We start from the raw sequence: 19,330 nt of genomic DNA on the forward strand, positions 1-19,330 counted from the left end.
CGATCTACTTGTCAAACCACAACACTCTCGCACTCTGCAATCAAATGACAAAAACATCCTCGTTGTACCAAAAGTGAATCTCCAAATGTGTAGACGCTCTTTTAGATATGCTTCATCTGTATTATTGAACTCGATCGATCCTAATCATCCCCTTAAAAACTGACATTTTCAAATGTAGGCTTAAAACATATCTGTTCCACTTACGCTTTGGAATCGAAGATCAAGCACTAGGGACCTTGCTACAGTGGTGTTTCTGCACAATGTAATTTCTGTATTATTATTATTATAAACAAACGAAATGTATCGATTGAGCTACTAAAAAACGAGCCTTTGTCATGCAGTGTGCTATGAGGGAAATTTTGCCTAGACAATGTTTATGCTTACTCTTTGTCGAATCTATGTAAAGAAACCAATTTATGATCTTTATCAGACTGACATTGTGTTATAACCTCTTGTAACCTACCTTGATTGCTAATGAAACTAAAAAGTATAGTTGGAGTAAGTAGCCTAAATAGAGCGTTCAAATCAAAACTAGATGTGGCGCCAAGGCTATGTGATTTGCACTGTGCTGAAAGAATGGTTTTATATCATCTATGTGGAACAGTTTGCAATTGCTGGACAAATCTTTTACAATTCTCAATGATGCCTCACCACCTCTGACTAATATACATCTACTTGACTCGAATGGGGTTGGATGGCTAAATGGTCTATTGTGCGCCGTTAGATCATAAGGCCTGTCATTGAATCGAGTGGTGTTGTTTTGATCCTAAGCTTGTACAAGTCAATGATACAGGTTGCTCGTGGGTTTTATTATTGAAATAATGAAAAGATTGTACCTTATGTTAGTTTCAAAATTATCTAGTCTGTGTTGAGTGGTTTCAAAATTATCTAGTCTGTGTTGAGTGGATTTTAAACTCTCTCTCTCCCTCCCCTCCCCTCTCTCTCTTCCTCTCTCTCTCTCTGACTAGCACTAATAATAAACCATATTATACAAATATTTTATGAAAAAGGTTAACAATATATAGTTTGAGACAATTATTGTATATCATACAACTTTCAAACAAGATATAAATTCACAACATAAGTAATTATGAATCATTCATCCATGAATAAATAAATACAATTGTTGTCAATCAAGACAATGACCCACTTCAGCCCAATCCATACTCAATCACTGTCTTTTTTCTTGGGACTTTTTTACCCCAAAAAATTACTGCTCTAACCAAAGAGTGTGTTGTCAAGATGTTTCTGCTGCATATTCACAAACTAATAGGATTTATATTGCCACACTATTAAATCCCTTTTTAATAGTATTTGATGAATTTCACTGTTATCATTTTAGTGGTATTTTGTACAGTTGTACTATATCAAAATTACCCTACAATAGCCCCTACAGATGACTCTGTAGCACTGAAAATGTTAAATTTTTCAATTATTTATCAAGTGTTTCCATTAACTAACTACATTTCAAGTATTTTTACCTTGTGTAACAGACACATTTCAAGTACTTTTAATCTGTGTAACGGACACAGTTCAAGTATTTTTACACTGTGTAATGTACACAGTTCAAGTATTTTTACTTTGTGTAACGGACACAGTTCAAGTATTTTTACTTTGTGTAACATACACAGTTCAAGTAGTTTTAATCTGTGTAATGTACACAGTTCAAGTATTTTTAATCTGTGTAACAGACACAGTTTAAGTTTTTAATCTGTGTAACAGACACAGTTCAAAGTATTTTCGCTCTGTTCTGTTGGATTCTATGTAACATACACAGTTCACAAGTATTCTTAATCTGTTCAGTTGGAATCTGTTCTGTTAGATTCTGAGTAGCACCTTTAACCCACATTGTTTCAATTCTTTTTCAAGTGTTTCCATTGACCAACTACAGTTTAAGTATTTAACTTTGTGTAAGGTACACAGTTCAAGTATTTTTAATCTGTGTAATGTACACAGTTCAAGTATTTTCACTCTGTTCTGTTGGATTCTGAGTATCACCTTTAACCCACATTGTCTTACTTTCACTTTCTGGCACTTTAATCTCATTCTGACTTTCAGAATCTTGTGGTGTTTTACGAAGAGTTTCATCGATTTTATCATATCGTTCTTGAGCTTGACGCCACATGTTAACTTTTCTGACACTTCTACCATCAATATTATCTATTGGCTGTTCTATGGATACAGATGATCCCAGGCCAGCAGCTTTATTAGACCGATAATTAACATTAATCTGAAATAAGAGACGTACATTACTGGTATTTTGTCAATAAAACTGTTTAAAGTGTTAAATGTTTGTAAATATAACAAACTGTTTCCTTGCCTATTACACTTAATACCTTGATACCAAATGTTCTGGATTCACAGGAGTTCAGTGAATAATGTGCTGGCTCACTAACTAGGAGGTTCTAGGTTGAACCATAATGGTATTGGCTGAGAAAGTACATCAGGATTTTCCAGACTGGCAACCCCTTACCAGTGGGTACATAATGCACATAAAACAAAAGTAGGGTGTAGTGCCACTGTGTGGGCAAAATTCCCTTATAGCACACTGCATGACATAAGTCCCTCTCCATTAACCTGGTTGGTGTAGAAAAGTAGGACGTTATGGTAAACCCAATTTCATTTCAGTAAGGCGTAGCGGCATTGTATGGGCAAAATTTTCCTCATAGCACACTGCATGGCATATTTCCCTCTCCACTAGCCCGGATGGTGGAAAAATGTAGGATGTTAAACCCAATTTCATTTTATTTCACTGAGACTTATTGCAAGTGAAAGAACGACTGAATATAGAAAATGCTTTTCCTTAATAAAAAGTAATCCAGTGGTATGGGCAAAATTTTCCTCATAGCACACTGCATGGCATATTTCCCTCTCCACTAGCCCGGATGGTGGAAAAATGTAGGATGTTAAACCCAATTTCATTTTATTTCACTGAGACTTATTGCAAGTGAAAGAACGACTGAATATAGAAAATGCTTTTCCTTAATAAAAAGTAATCCAGTGGTATGATTAAAATGAAATGAAATGGGGTTTAACATCCTACTGTTCTGCTCAGACTGGGCTAATGAAGACATGCATACGCCATACAGTGTGTTATGAGGGAGATTCTGCCCGGACGACGGCACTATGGCCTACTCTTATACTGAATTTCAACTGCCAAGGAAACTTTTATATGCACTCCAATGTGTACATGAGACCTTGGTTTTTCGGACCATCCAAACAACTATACATTGTCCCTTGCCAGGCCCTCTGTCCTGCACCACTGATATATACACGGGACCTCAGTTTTAAGTCCCATCCGAACGACTAGACAGCTGTCCTTGTCAGGCCCTCCGTCCTGCATCACTGACAAGGGGAAACCACGTCGGAAAATCAGATGAACTTTCTCGGCCAATGCAGGGATCGAACACCCAACCTCCAGGCTAGCGAGCCAGCATCTTACCCACTTAGCCACCGTGGCTCCAGTATGATTAAAACATTGTCAGTCTTAGTTTTCTGTGTCATCTCTGACCTCAAACCATTTATAAATAAATAATTGTAACAGTTGGAAGATATTACTCACTGGATCGACTATACCAGAACTTGATTTTCCTAAACCTTCGCCTTCTTTCCACCCCATTTTGGATAACAGTTTATGACCAACATTTTTACCAGATATTGGTCTGAAGGAAAAAAAATAATTGTTAATTGAGAGTAAACTGTACCAGAAATAAGCATTCTATGCTAAACAGAGAGTATTTTAATAAGCCTACTTTATAGACTTTTAGAATAGAAAAAATCAAAGAATTAAGACAAGAAGAGGTAATTTGATATAACTAGATATATAAAACTTAATTTGGGATATCACGGTATAGTACATAAATTATCCCAGTTAGCAGTTGGATGTTAAACCCCATTTCATCTTTATATTAATTAAACATCTACACGGTTCATCAGACCTCCTAATACACAATGCCCCAAACTTTAAAAGGTCAATATCTGAATGAAAAGAAAAAATCTTTGAAATTTAAGATTCAAAAATTGTGAAATTCAATAGGGTCCTTCCTTACAGTCTCTTGAGAACACTGCCCTGTATTACATTTAAAAGGCGTCATATTAATTTGAAGGTAAATATGGAGATATCTCTTTGATTTGCGACTGAAATATCCTGAAGTTTGAAAGGGTTCATCTATGAACAATCCCAATAAATTTATAAAATTTCCATTCAGACGTTTTTAAATTTATTGCATTTACGAGCTCGAAATGTTAAATTGAGCCTGGGAAGTTAAGATTGCAACCCCATTCAAAATTTACGATCAGGGATCTTCTATAGATACCCTTCCAATGCCTGGTAATCTTTTTTAAAATAGATCATTCATCAAAAATTTTAAAAGCATTTCATACTTATGGACAGAAGCTGGTGCTTCAGCTTTGTGACCAGGTCCATCACTACCAACTTTCTTACGTCTTACAGCAGCCTTGTCTTCATACGCTGGATTATTTATAGCCTGATTATTATCCTCATACGCCATATTCTAAAATATACAATTTTCTTTAACTAATAAGAATGCACATATTGAAGTAAAGCAACAATCTGTATAAATTAAGTTAAACATAGAGTTAAACATAGACAACCCCATGGTATGGAAGATTATTGACTCTATTTCCTGAAGCTGATAAATGACTTCTGGTGACCTAATTCTGGATTCCATTAACCCCAAATTTTTGAAACAGCATCACTTTTTACACCCAGCCACTTCAGTCAGACATGCTTGATCTAAAATCCCACATTAAGATCTATGTCCCAAGCTTTAAAAATTAAAATGTCCATGAAAACATGTTTGAACTGAATTATTTTTCTTTACCATGAATTCTGTTCTGTATTGCATTAATAACACTACATAGTAAGTAAACTGGGGGATAACATAAAAATATACCATCAACACATTCTTAATTTTGATAGGGTTCCTCCTAATGAACAATCCCAACTGTGTTTTAAAAAAATTCCTGTATCATGTCAATTGTCAAAATGTGAATTGAAATGCTTTCAAAATTGAATAGGGTTCTTCTTTATGCAACGATCTGTAATCTGACCAAGTTTAAAAGTTCTGTTGAGAACCTTGTCTTGTGATACAACATCTTCAATAGGAGGCTTGATCTCGCTTTAACTACGTAGATCTTATCAAGGCCTTCACGTAATACCCTGCATATTTCGGCACTAATTTCGATTGGGTACAAGCCCAGCTTGTAAGCCTATCAGATTCCTAAAATATCTACCTGTGATAATCGAGCTGCAAAGTTCAATGTTCGTTCAATGTCAAGGTTTCCGCGAAGGTCGCGATGTCAGAACCTCTGATTGGATGCTACTGTTCACGTGTCTGTAGATAACGTAGCTATAAGTTCGGGAATTGTGAAGTAATCTAGCAACGTCAAGATGTTGTAAAACTCGCAGTCGTTGCTTCAGGAACATGGTGTTACAATAACAAGAATGTAAACAGGGGGATAACTCTATAATTTGAAAACAATCTGACAACAAACTGTAGTGTGTTAACAAGGTGACAGAGAGAGAGAAATGGGGTTTAAAGTCCACTCGACACAAACTAGGCCATTTCGGGACTAACATATGGTTCAATTTTATTTACATAATTCGCTTGCGCGTAGGGGTCTTTAGCAGTAGGAGGAAACCGGAGGACCCGGAGAAAACCCACGAGGTTGGACAGGCGACCCTACTCCTTGCCACGTACAACCGGGGATTCGAAACCACGCCATTCGACTCAATGACAGACTTTATGATACAGCGCGCGCACGCTAACCATTCAGCCATCCAACCCCCCTTTTAACAAGGTGACAACAATCTGTCCACATTGAATGTATGTGTAACTAAAATGTAACAATTATCTCTAGCTACTCCCACTTTTAACTGATACAAATAATTCACTCACTTTCAAACCATATCGTTTTTTAATAGTGTTTAATTCAGCTTTCTTTTGTTTTTTCTTCTCTGCCGCAGACAGAATAACTGAAAGGTTTAATTAATTTTCATATTCAATAAACTTAATAAAGAAAATGGTTATTTTTCTGATAAAGTAGGAAATGTCATTGAGTAACGCAGAATTCAATCCCATCACAGTTATGTCAGTCCCGACAACAGAGGTGGTGTGAGTAGAATCGTGACATAATTAAACACAACGAATATATGTTTCGACTGCATGGTTGGTTGAGAAATTTACTTATTCAGTTGATGCATGCGTTGTAGCCCGAAATCCATCTTTTCACTCGATTGTCACTATTTTTGGGATTGAGAGAATTCAATTCCGGAACGTTCAATCGTGTACCCCCATGGACTATTTTGGCACTAAATAATGCATCTGTATCTTATTATTGCAGTGGTGGGCAGATATACACAAAGATAACCTGTAAGGACAGACAGATGATGACCTTACTCCTTATGTATAACCATAATCATAAGATAAAACTATTGCCTGGTTGGCCAAGGCAATTGTCTCTAGAACGTTTGCTTGGGTTAACATAATTATGCTAGAGGTGGTAACCCAATTGCAGAGGAGCACCATGTTGGCACTGTTCTTCCATGGGACAAAAAAGTTCAATTTATACAATCTGTCCATGAACTAAATGCCTCATTGGTGACTATCCTGATAAGATCGATCAGCTATCCAGCTCCTTAATGTTTTCAGAAAAAATTCTTTGGACCAAACAGATAAAAATATCAGTTTTTATTACTTACCGATATTATTTGGTTCATCTTTTTTAACCCTGGCCTTGACCTCCCCAGGTTCACAATCTAAACATGTATCATTACCAGGATGTATATGTAATAAAAACTCAGTACTACCAACTTTCATTATATCACCATGATTTACTGCCGCTTCATGACTCACTTTGTTTGGCTATAAATATATAAATCCATTGTAAGTCGTGAAATCTAAGCAATTTGTGATTTTGATAGAAAAGCAATCAGATTTAGTAGTAAGTGAAGTCATTTGTGATATGAATACAATACAAAAGCAGTTGGTCTTGATAAGTATTATACAATCTGTTACTATTTATTTATCAATATTTTTGCGTTAAAATGAAATGAAATGAAATTTCAAATGACTAGACAGCTGTCCTTGTCAGGCCCTCCATTCTGCACCACTGACAAGGGGAAACCATGTCGGAAAATCCAGATGAACTTTCTAGGCCAATGCATGGATCGAATATGCGACCTTCTGGCTAGCGAGCCAGCGTCATACCCATTTAGTCACTGTGGCTATTTTTGAGTTAAAACTATACCAGTTACAGGGAGGTAATCTGCTCTCACCCAAATAAATATAATACAAACAAATACTTTAGGATATACCTACTATACGGTAGATGTTTGTAATATAAGAGGTAAAGAAATCTACCATACCTGTGATAGACGAGTAGTGTTAATATATGTACCATGTTGACTTCCTTCATCTTTAACCATATAGTTATTGTTATCATAATCAAACCATATACTACAATGATTCTATAATAAAACGATATCACATATAATTATTGTTATCATAATCAAACAATGTACTACAATGATTCTATAATAAAATAATATCTCATATTGTTATCATAATCAAACCATATACTACAATGATCCTATCACATATAGTTATTGTTATCATAATAAAACCATGTACTACAATGATTCTATAACAAAATAATATCACATATAGTTATTGTTATCATAATCAAACCATATATACTACAGTGATTCTATAATAAAATAATATCACATATTGTTATCATAATCAAACCATATACTACAATGATTCTATTATAATATAATTATAGTATGATGTATTTACTCTATTCATTTATGTACTACCGGTACTTGGTAGTGCATGGTGGATTTGTGAGTATAGTAATCGTTGCCGAAATATAAGATGTTTAACCCCATTTTATTTTATTTATATACTACCTGATGCCATAAATCATGGACTATTACCCTGCTTACTATCCAACTAATAATTATATTACAATTACATAATTTACTTATCCTACTGATATTATCATAACCATGTATCTATATTACAAATATTGAAATTAAAATAACTGTATTTACTCATTACTTTGATCAAATTAATTATCATGCTAACAAGAGTTACTTACCCTACTTATATTGAGATCATTAATCATTATAACATGATTTTTGCCTTTTTCTCTACCAACAATTCCACCAGTACATGTTATAATAGAGAGATCACCTACATCAAAACAATCTGATACTTGTACTATAGCTCTAATACATGGAGGCCAACTAGCTGATGCTTCTATAATAAAAACAACATATATATCTTAATTACAATCTTATCGTTAAAATATTTAAATAAACAATATTCTCTGCATTTAAATGCAAAACCAACAAAATTAAAAAAAATATAGATCTATGTACTTTTTCATTTGATACAAATTATGATCTTTTGTCTAATTATTTCAAGAAATTAATAAAGTCTATATTACCATTTTATTCAAATTAAGATTTTATTGTCTAATTATTTTAAGAAAATAATAAAGTCTATATTACCATTTGATACAAATTAAGATCTTCTTGTCTAATCATTTTAAGAAAATAATAACATTATATTAGGCTACCATTTGATACAAATTAAGAACTTATTGTCTAATTATTTTAAGAAACTAATAACATCTATATATATTACCATTTGCTATTTGATATTTCTCATCACCAGTATAAGGTACAAACTCATTCAATATCTCAATTGTACCATCACCTTCTATCACAATATCTTCATCGTTATCTGAGTCTGAATCACTGGAGGAATCAGAAGAAAGTTCACCTGACTCAAGTTCTGATTCTCCTGTACAAATACCATCTGAATCTCCATCAGATACATATACAACCTCAGAAGAGTCTGTAATTTCCTTCTCCGAATAAACCGTTTCAATTTCCCTATCTTTGAGATTGTCTTCAGTACAAATATTAGGTTTTTTGGGTTCGCATTTTTCCACTGAATCAATATTTGTATTTTTATTAGAGTCTGTTATTTCATCAAGTAGCATAATATCATCGACTTCCATACTTTCACTTTCACATTTTGTTTTTTCTAATGTAGGATCAATCAAATCTCTATGTTCAAGTTCAGACTTATCTTTTAAAAGTACAGAAAGAAGAGACGAGACTGCTCCAGAATTCACGGGAAAATCATCAAGATCTTTGATCACATTTTCATCCTCTGCCTCAGGGGAATAGTTTTTATTTGCTAAAGAAGTTTTTTCCTTTCTAGACGCACTTCCTTTTCTGGATTCTGAGGTTTTTCGTTCCCTGTGTTCATGACTTCTCTCTCTCTTCTTTTCCTTTCTAGATTTCTTTCTGGATTTCTTTGACGTTTCTGTACTTTCAGACCTTGTTCTTTTGTGTTTCTTGTGTTTTTTCTCATCCTAGGAATTAAAAGGAATAATATATAAACAATCATAATTACCTAAAGCATGTTTCATCTGTGACTGTATCTGTAAGTTACTAATGGAGCTAGTCACCTCATCAATATCTGTAGTCATCTAACAACAAAATAATTTCGACTATATTTGGTAACGTATCGAAGTTTTAGTACATTAAATAAGCACTATTAATGAGAGAGACATTAACCAAGTGATTAATTTCATGACCTACCTATCTTAATCCAATAATTCACAGGGGTCTTTAAAAGTGCAAAGGGGTGTTGAGAAGTGTGAGTAATTTTAACCTGGATGTTCAAGGCACATTCAATACAACTAATCGTAATGTGATTAGTAAACAAATTCAGCTATCTAGCCAAACATAATGACAAAATGTAATATTCACTCAAAAAGTCAAAAACAAAGAAAAATATGCTACAAAGCTTGGCTGTTTTACCTATTAACTCTAAGAGATACAAAAAATTGTTAAAAACTTTGGATGTCTTACCTTCTTTTTGTGTGTTTTACGCTTCTCCCTCCTACCTCTCTTATCAAATTGGACTTCTACTGGTTTAGTTGGGGTTGGGTTTTGTGATATATCTATTTGTGAGTGAAACTCATATGTCTGTGTGGTGGTATCATAATAGAAATAGGTTCCTGACTTCGGATCATAATATAAATTGTTTTGCTGAAGGAAAAAAATAACCCCAACACATGTGAATAAATGAATGGTAAGAAAATTTGATAACCATCCCATATTAGTATTCTTTTAATCATAAAAAAACTGTAGGTATATATATAACTAATAACATTATTTAATGGTTTATGCACTATTTGATCTTTCAGATGTCTTGCGGCAGGTGCATATGTTCTTTGAAAGAACTCAATCTAGAGTCCATGAAGGAAAAGGTGAATAAATCTTGTACAATTATGGGCATTTCAGGGTTTATGCTAAACACTTTCTACCCTGATTACAGGATGTGGACCAATCAATTTCCAGGGTTAGGGTATGGGATTGGATCATCAAGTCTGTAAACGACCTAAAGGCTAGGAGGTGTTTGTATTAATTCTTTGTTCTACTTACAGTATCTATGTAATATCCTGAATTATAATCATAATACATCTGACTAGTTTCATCATAAACATACTGGGTAGAATCGTAAGATTTTCCCGTTTGATTACCAATGTGAGTTGTAGAGTCAGCCTGTCCATATAAAGCAGCCTCAGCAGTAGCTTTCAAAGCATCTGCTATACAGCTTGTGTCTATGACATTATCCTTAAAATAAAACATAACTAATTAAATATATTGTTTGATTTATCATTTAATTTTTAAAATGAATAAATTAAATTTTCAAAAAATATGTATTTTAAAAAATCCTGATAAACTATCTCTGCCATCGCACACAGTACCTCCAGACTAGTGTGTCAACATCCCACCCACTGAGCCACCGTGGGCCCCCTCCGAAAGACTAGAAAGTTGTTCTGAATACCAAACTCTTCATCCTGTTCCTTCATTATCAACAAGGAGAAACAAGTTTAGAAAATCCTGAAGAACTTTCTTAACCAACATCAAGATATTTCTATGATCAAACCAAGAATCTGTTGGTTATTGAGCCAGCACCATCCTCACCGAGCTAATGTGGTCACCCTAGTAAATAGGAGTTGGATATTCCTTCAAAGCATACTATTTACCAGGGACCATGACAAATTTTTTTGCAATGTGTCAACCATACTAAATATATTACAATATGGTTTGTTTGTTTACAAAATTTGAATGGTGTATCCAGGGTATAACCATTTAATTATCACTGATGTCATTAAACAATAATTCAAAAAACATTTTTACTGTAATGCAAAAATACAGTTTTACTCAAACACTTATTTGTGTTGACATGAAGACTGCAAGTCTCCTCATGTGACACTAGACACTAAAATATTTATTTCAGCTTACCTCAACTTTTTCTTGAGTGTCCCAACTAGGTAAGGCTTTTGATTCAAACACTAAAATACAAAAGAGGCAAATTAATCATATAGTTACATCACTGATTCGTGAAAGTTGCAACACATTTCTTTCTTGTCCGATGTAGCACTAGGGCATCTGGACCGAGTCACGGTCTAATGTCATAATGGTAGTCAAAGTACAGGTAGCCAAAATTGAAAAAAAGGTGTGAATAAATGAGAGGTAACTGTTTTGTACCCTATGCCACCAAAATCAAATCAGAGCAAAGGTGAGTAAATTTAGAGAATCAGTAACTGATTTTACTATAAATATATGATAATTGAATTCTTTTTGCACCTTGATGACAAATCAAACCTTGGCATAACTATAAGTTAATGCAAGGATATGATGAAAGGTATTTATTGAAATAAGAGTACATTCATTCCAATGTTCTACTCTATGTGACATCATGGCAAGATGAATGATGACACAAGAAACAAAAATAATTAAACATTCAAGTCAGACATGTTCAGAGCTAATGAAAAAAATGAAATGAAATTGGGTTTAATGTCCTACTGTTCTGCTCCGACTGGGCTAATGAAGAGGGGGTACAGTGTGCCCGCACACTGGCACTATGGCCTACTCTTATATCGATTCCATCTGTCAAGGGATCTTTTATGTGCACGCCAATGCATACACAGGTCCTTGGTTTTTCATCCTATCCAAACGAAACCACGCCGGAAAATACTGATGAACTTTCTCGGTCAATGCAGGGATCGAACACGCGACCTCCAGGTTAGTGAGCCAGCATCTTACCGACTTAGCCACCGTGGCTCCCTCAGATCAAATGTATTCTTGTCAAAAATAATATCATGGCTTATTAATGCAGTAAATAGACATCTAAGATCAGGTACTTTAATGATAAACAAATTATTATTACCTATTTCAAAGTCATCTGCACAGACTTGTACACCAATTGCTCCAGTACAAACAGTGCTTGAGAGTTTGTCATTTGCTAACTTGGCTGTCTTTCGGTATTGATGAACTTCTTTACTTAACTTTTCTAATTGTATTCTTAATTCTTCATTGTAATCATTGACTTTTGATAATTGTCTTTCTGCTTTAGCTAGTTTAGAAACCAGATCTTCATTGGTTGTTTTATAATGTGCCAATTCATATTTTAATTCCGAAATATTTTCTTTTAGAGTTTCCACATCCACACTTACAGAATCTGTACCAGACATGGCTCTGTGAAAAATAAAATTAAAAATATTACATTGGTTATAAGGTCATTATCAAATGTCTAATTAATAATTTAGATAACATTTCAGGCCTAAAGAAAGACCTGCAAAACTGCAGATTAAGCTCTTGCATAAGGTATGTTTAACCTATTGCACTTGCAATAATAAAGAAAGTAAAGGTCACTTAAGTTCAGGTGAGCTTGGAGTGTTGGAAATATGATTTTGGACAGTACCAGTACTCGCAGTAGGCCTACTCAGGGCCTCTGTACTCTGTAGCCTTGTTCTGGGGTATAATATTAACGACACTAAGTGTTCAACATAAAAACACACAATTCAAAATGGTAAAGTGCTAAAATTTTAACACACCAAACTTAAATCAACTGCCAATTCGTAAACACCATGACGGTCCTTGCCAGTTCCGAATCCAATACGTGTAAACAAAAAAATAGTCTACCTGAAAAAAAAAATTGGTGATCTTGCAAAATTTTGAGAAATTTATTACATGCAATGTATCTAGATTTACGTTATGGGTCTTTAATAATTATGGACTAATTCATTTTGGGAGTTCGTCTAGTCCCAATATTAAAATTGAGAACTGTTCTCTACTTCGTATAAAACGACACTGACCCAACTGCACTAGTTTTTAGACGGATTGGCAATGGAAACGAAATATGACTCAAGGGAGGTAACTTGTATAATTTGAACGACTGACGGGTGCAGACCACCATTAAATTTCACCATCTCGGTACCAGTTCGTCTATTTATAGCAATTCTCTCTGTGTCTCTTTTCTCCCTTTTTGCATGTCCATGTTTGTAGATTTTTGGGTCTAGAATGGACGAAGAGGGTTGGAATTAACATTTTCTGCCAGGTTTTGGTAAATATTCATGATTTTGAGGCGGAAGGATAACGGGGTAACCAGGTTGGATACGGTGATATGTAAGGCAACTAGTTACATGTTTTTTTAGTATGCCCCTTCAAGTTAGTGTATCTCAAAATTTTGGTGGTCAACCTCATACAAATTTTTGTGCAAAGACATGACCATTTGTTCTTCTGTCTGTAGTGAAAAGCATTCTGCCCAACGAAAAGTTGGAGGTGGGCAAAGAGGCCAGAATTAACATTGAAGTCAATGGGGAAATTAATGGTGGTTTGCCTCCTGACGAGTGGTGAAATGAATGGAATTTTGATGTCCACACCTATCGGACTAGCGAACAAGACATAGCCCACGCCATGCAGTGTGCTGTGAATATTTTTTTCCCCTGGAAATCACCTAGATAACAAACCTTAGCTCTCGAGATGAGAGATGGTATAGTTCCACGTAGCAAAGTCCAACGCAAATCACATCGGGCCTCAGTAAGCAAAAATTGACAATATTTTTCATCAAAACAATGATTGATTATTGTTATTTATAATATTTCTGCCACATCCAACTACAATTAAGCATATAATCAATCCTGAAACGGGTATAAATCATCGTATTTAAAATCGAATCGTTAAGCCGTTACTAGGAACGCCATTTTTAAACGGGAGATGTATGACGATGTAGATCTATGTCGGATAAAAACAAGGCATGTACCTGATAGATAGACCCCTAGGCCTATTTGATATTAGCTAGGCTATTTACTATTAGTAACGCTGGGTTTTAATGGAGGCGGATATTTTAAAATTTTCAACCAAATGTTGACCTAGATATACATTGTTGAAATGGCTCCACTACTGATGTCTCCCGTCTTACGTGAATTGATATGCCTACGTGTACCTGGCCTACGTTTGTCGTTTATTGCTTGTAATTAGTCCGTGTAATTTGTGCATGTTGTCGGTGTGTTTGTCTTATGGACACACCAGCGGAATGAATTGACCGAATTGTTCGGCCGAATCAATCGGCGTCGAATTTCGCTTAACTAAGTGTGTCCACAGTCATTCGGCCGAATTTCTATTCGGCTAGTTTGTCCCATGGTGCATTGGTCCTCCTGCATTATTTCAATGAAGTCAACAAATGAAGTACAATGATTAGGATTCTCTAGTCTTACAAAAAAAAAAAAAAAAAAAAAAAAAATGACGGACGTATTTATGAGTTGTATGGCCTACTTTTTTTTTCTGTGGGCTGTACCTAATCCCAACACTAACGACGATAATTCAGATAAATTAATAAAAATTGTAACGAGTGTCCAAAACTAGGCATCGGCCATCAGACGGGAGTTGCAATATTAAAAACATAATATATTCGATCTAAGGGTTAAAATAACGTATGTACAGGCCTTCGTATACAGGAAGCAGAAGTTTAAATACCGGTACAGAAAATGACAGAGACATAGCAACAACGCGATTTAACTTAAGTTTACATAATGTGTGTCATAGCGTTAAAGTAGCTAAGTCTCTAACTCAATATCGTCCAAAATCTTCGACATGAAAACACGAATTATTTGTCACTTTAAATCAACATTGATGTTGTGATCTTACCGGGAAAAGATGGGCTTCTGATATCCAATATTTAAGACAAAATAAACATTTTACCATTGGTACACGAAGAACGAAGCTAGACATAATCCACAAGTCACGTCAAACGGTGACGGCATATTCTTATCTGGGGAGCATGCACAATAGATACTATCGGTGTAGACTGGAAAAAGCAGGCGCTAGAGGTTGCCATTCGATTGAGACTTCTGGCGTATTTCGCCGAACATAACTGATTTGAAGTTAGAGTAAAAAGGGAAACGATTGAATGTAAATCAGTTTATATACATTCATATTACAAATATATATGCGTTGCGAACCATTTGTGTCAACTTCTAGGTCCCAAATATTAGCGACTTACTCCTTTAAAGCTACAATTTCATATTTTTAAGTTATATTTTTAAAATTTATTAAAATAAAGCCTTAAAATAGATGGTATCCATAAACCGTCCTACCTTGTTAAAGAATAATCCTATTAATCCTATAATTCACTATTGCCAGCTGAAAAATTGGCAAAAATATCATTTTCAACTTCAAATTTAACGTTTGAAGGTAGCTAGTGCATGGAGGCAATAGGAAAACAAGGGAGGTAATTGTGTTATTATTTCTTGTGTCAATGATTTTTAAGTGTGGGAAATAATGCCCATGGTCGTATAATAGTGAGTTGATAACCTATTGAGCAAAAGACATAGAAATAATTATGTTTTGACTTTCTTAAGTATGAACTCAAAGGGTTAATAGCTTGACAGATTGGCCAATTAGCCAATATATTTTTATGACACAGCCAATTCAACAAAATGGAGCCCTGTTCAATTTCCAGTTCAATTAGGCCCCTACGTCACTGAAACAATTTAACATCAGCCAAGATCAAACATCAGCCAAGGTCAAACACAGGCTACATTTTAATAGTTGAAAAATGAGTTTCCGTCCTACTATCACACGAGCAAAACTTTGTGTTCAGGAAATGAAATGAATCAATTGAATATACTTGACTTAAGCATACAATGTGTATTAGGGTTTGGTATTATATAGCCTTTATTCCCATTTCATATTTTGTTTAAGAGATCACAGTATATCAAAATGGAATCGCGTAAAACCCGTTGTTCTAAATTCGCCAGATATATATCGTTGGATCACAAGCAACAAGAAGACTTTGTGACATTCCAGGTAAGGCCATGATGGACGAGGCAGGTAAAACTGTATTGTACCCGTATTTGACTCAGTAAGGGGCTGGCTTACTTACCGGAAGGTCCAGGTTTGATCCTGGTCCGGAGTGGTGTCCCCTTGTTAGTGGGACAGGGCTCGCTCGGTGAGTAAGGCGCTGGCTCTTTAACCAGGAGGACCGGGGTTCTGTCTTGGTGCCGAGAATGTACCGCACCCGCAGGATTAAAGCGCGTGTCCCCTTGTCAGTGGTGCATAACGGGTTGGTCGAAAAACCAAGGTTCCGCGGGTGTGCAAGTTGGAATTCGTAATAAGAGTAGGTGCTAGCACCACTGTCAAAGACAAATTTCTCTCATAACACACTGCTCAGCCCGACTTCCTTAGCCCGGTCGGTGAAGAACAGCATAGGGCGTTAATATTAGAATGTCATCGATTTCACTATAAATCTAATACGCTATCGTGAGGTTTTTAATTAATTTATCTGTATGGCCACTATCAAAGCGAAATGAATGCGATTTCACACGATTTTCAAATAGAGAGAACAAGTTGTGTTGCAATAAACACTGGAGTTTTTTTATAAACAAAAACCTGTTTGTGGTTGTTAGTCACGTGTTCATCAACAAATAACTGTTCCTGGAAGGTCTGGGTAATCTGTAATAGTAAACTGCAATGACTTACAGAAGATATGCTAATCCCCATAGAAATAAAACCATTTTCCATATCTGTAAAGTATAATGGGTTCAATTTATGGGTATTCTTTATTTCGTCCCAATTTTGATATTTTGTAGATTTGTACTGATACTATAGTATAACGAAAACAAAATGAGCCAGAAAAAAAGAAAGAAACACGGATACCTCAACATCAGCCCACAATAAATGGAAGGGGGCCCACTGTCTATGACTTTGAAAACCCGATGGAGAGCCTCGGATGGCCCCATCAGCCATCACTGCCACTAGCAGATGTAATTCTCGGCCCAACCATGCTCACACATCGCTTTTCCCACAACTGAGATTTTTTTTGTTGGGGGGGGGGGGGGTGTCGGAGGCCCTTTGACCTGGGCCCCACCACGCCCCATTGATAATCCGGCCCTGCATATGGGGCATAATTATAATTAGAATACTTATATATTATATGTCAAATTATCTGATCGTCATTTGAGACATTTTATTTAATTACAAACTACACTTTTGGGAAATACAGGCCTCTGGAAGGAATATTATTCCAAAAATAGTTCTGTTCCGTTTAGTATTTACATGACGAATTGAAAATTTGTCAACATGTGGTATCCCTAGAGACGATGGTAACGAGGAATAATCATCAGGCATCCCAATAAGCTATCTTACAGTATAGTGGACATAAACAGAATTCGGTTACAAACTACTGCAGCCGTTTTCTTTTAACAATTACTATGAAGGTACCAAAAGACTAAGCATTTGTATGCTCAGATCAAGATGGGTGAATTAGACAAGTTTGAAAGCCAAATTTCATACAGATATCTTGAATGATTGTTGATATCTCAACTTTGTTTTCAAACACAAAATATTTTCATAAAGATATCCGGTTTATCAGATATATTCCGGCATAAAAAATGTACCAAAAACTAAGTCAAATATTTTTATTGTAAAAAAACAAAAATTATTCAACCAAGAAATTTATATTTAGCTATTATAGATACTATTTAGCCACAATTTTTCATAAAGATTGAAAAGTTTATGAGATATGCCCCAAAATAAAAATGGTATTCTAAAAACCAAGTCAATTTTGTTTCCATGAAACACAAATTATTTTTAATTTTATAGATTTCATAAATACATCTTGAACCAAAAACTTTCAAAACTAATAAATCGGAAACATTTCCAATTAGCAAATCGAACAACTACTATAATAGGTCGATGTATACATGTACAAAGTTTCACAAAAATATTTCGGACGGTTTATGAGATATACTCCGGAAACAAAACTCTGGATAAAAATGAACCGAAAGAACAGTTTAAAAATATACTAGAACGAATAATTAATATGGTTTTGAATCTGACAACGTAATGTTATAGTAATTTGATGCTAATTCGAAATCAGAAAGTAACCCCCACCCCCACCTCTCACAAAGTGGCAGGTGGGCGCATTTACTTTGACTATATTTTGCCATTTCTAAATATTTAAATACAATATTCGAACAATTTATTAATTCCCAACGTAACAAGTTACAATATAAAATGTTTAAAACCACCCATTTATAATAGTCGGGCGAAGTATGAACATTGGACCGGGAAGTTTATAATTTGAGTAGCTGTAAAGTAGGATAGTTTTTTGTTTCCCGATACTTTAGATAAATTACAACCTGATTTTTCGTCTGCAACACACCATTAAAAGTTTGTGTAAATACCATCTTCGCCAACCCCATGTCGGTTTAAAGCTAGAACCCGACCCTTATGTTTCCCTTTGTCAGTGGTGCAGGACGGAGGGCGTGACAAGGACAGATGTCTAGTCGTTCGGATGGGACGAAAAACCGAGGACCCATGTATACATTGGCTTGCACGTAAAAGATCCCCTGGCAATTGGAATTCGATATAAGAGTAGGCCATAGTGCCGCTTCCCGGGCAAAATTTCCCTCATAGCACACTGCATGGCGTATGCCCGTCTTCATTAGGCCAGTATAGGAGCAGAACAGTAGGACGTTAAACCCCATTTCATTTCATTGCATAACGTTTTCAACTATGATACGCAGAATATTAGAATCGGCACTGAGTATGCAAGGCGTTGAGTTACACCCAAACGTTAAATCCACATTAAATATCCCTGGTCAACTAATCGTGGCTAATCGTGTGCAAGGGACCTGTTTTTCATCGGGTGTGTTAGTGGGGGAACCAACCTATCAATGTGCCAAAAAATTGTATGTACACTGATTCATATAACGCAAAAGGCAATGAATTGTATTTAATCCATCGAGTAAGAAGAAAGGTATTTAAACAAGCATTATGCAAGAGCTATTGCAAGTCTTTCTTTATGCCTAAAATTGTATATAAACTATTAATTAGACATTTATTAACGTTAAAAGACATTAACATTGAATCCGATCTGCTGTTCAACGGCCATTGATGATTAAATTCAAAACTGGATAATCGAGA

At 35.2% G+C, this 19,330-nt stretch overlaps 1 protein-coding gene across 3 annotated transcripts; it reads right to left on the reverse strand.

Annotated features, from left to right (window-relative positions):
- Positions 1–986: 986 nt before the first annotated feature.
- Positions 987–13,242, reverse strand: LOC126818183 (angiogenic factor with G patch and FHA domains 1). 3 transcript variants are annotated; one of them, XM_056100667.1, is made up of 14 exons: positions 12,958–13,242; positions 12,291–12,598; positions 11,363–11,412; positions 10,496–10,687; positions 9,920–10,099; positions 9,514–9,534; positions 8,679–9,417; positions 8,128–8,288; positions 7,391–7,492; positions 6,725–6,887; positions 5,922–5,998; positions 4,384–4,514; positions 3,563–3,662; positions 987–2,230 (listed from the first exon to the last, which is right to left on the reverse strand). In XM_056100667.1, exons 2-14 carry the CDS (start codon positions 12,592–12,594, stop codon positions 1,958–1,960), a joined length of 2,493 nt encoding a protein of 830 aa, XP_055956642.1. In that variant the 5' UTR covers positions 12,595–12,598; positions 12,958–13,242; the 3' UTR covers positions 987–1,957. The 3 variants fall into 3 exon arrangements, with proteins under 3 accessions (XP_055956642.1, XP_050401396.2, XP_050401397.2); XM_050545439.2 differs by having other exon boundaries at positions 13,115–13,231; XM_050545440.2 differs by lacking the exon at positions 9,514–9,534.
- Positions 13,243–19,330: the final 6,088 nt, after the last annotated feature.

Source organism: Patella vulgata, chromosome 4 (genome assembly GCF_932274485.2).
Source record: "Patella vulgata chromosome 4, xgPatVulg1.2, whole genome shotgun sequence".
Classification (NCBI taxonomy): domain Eukaryota; kingdom Metazoa; phylum Mollusca; class Gastropoda; family Patellidae; genus Patella; species Patella vulgata.

Excerpts from the sequence above, each read along its gene's own strand:
- LOC126818183 (XM_056100667.1), bottom strand. The coding sequence starts at position 12,594 with ATGTCTGGTACAGATTCTGTAAGTGTGGATGTGGAAACTCTAAAAGAA. Across the intron at positions 8,289-8,678 it reads GAAATATCAAATAGCAAATG|AAGCATCAGCTAGTTGGCCT; the intron begins GTAATATATATA and ends TTTTTATTATAG. Across the intron at positions 7,493-8,127 it reads ATGATCTCAATATAAGTAGG|AATCATTGTAGTATATGGTT; the intron begins GTAAGTAACTCT and ends GTTTTATTATAG.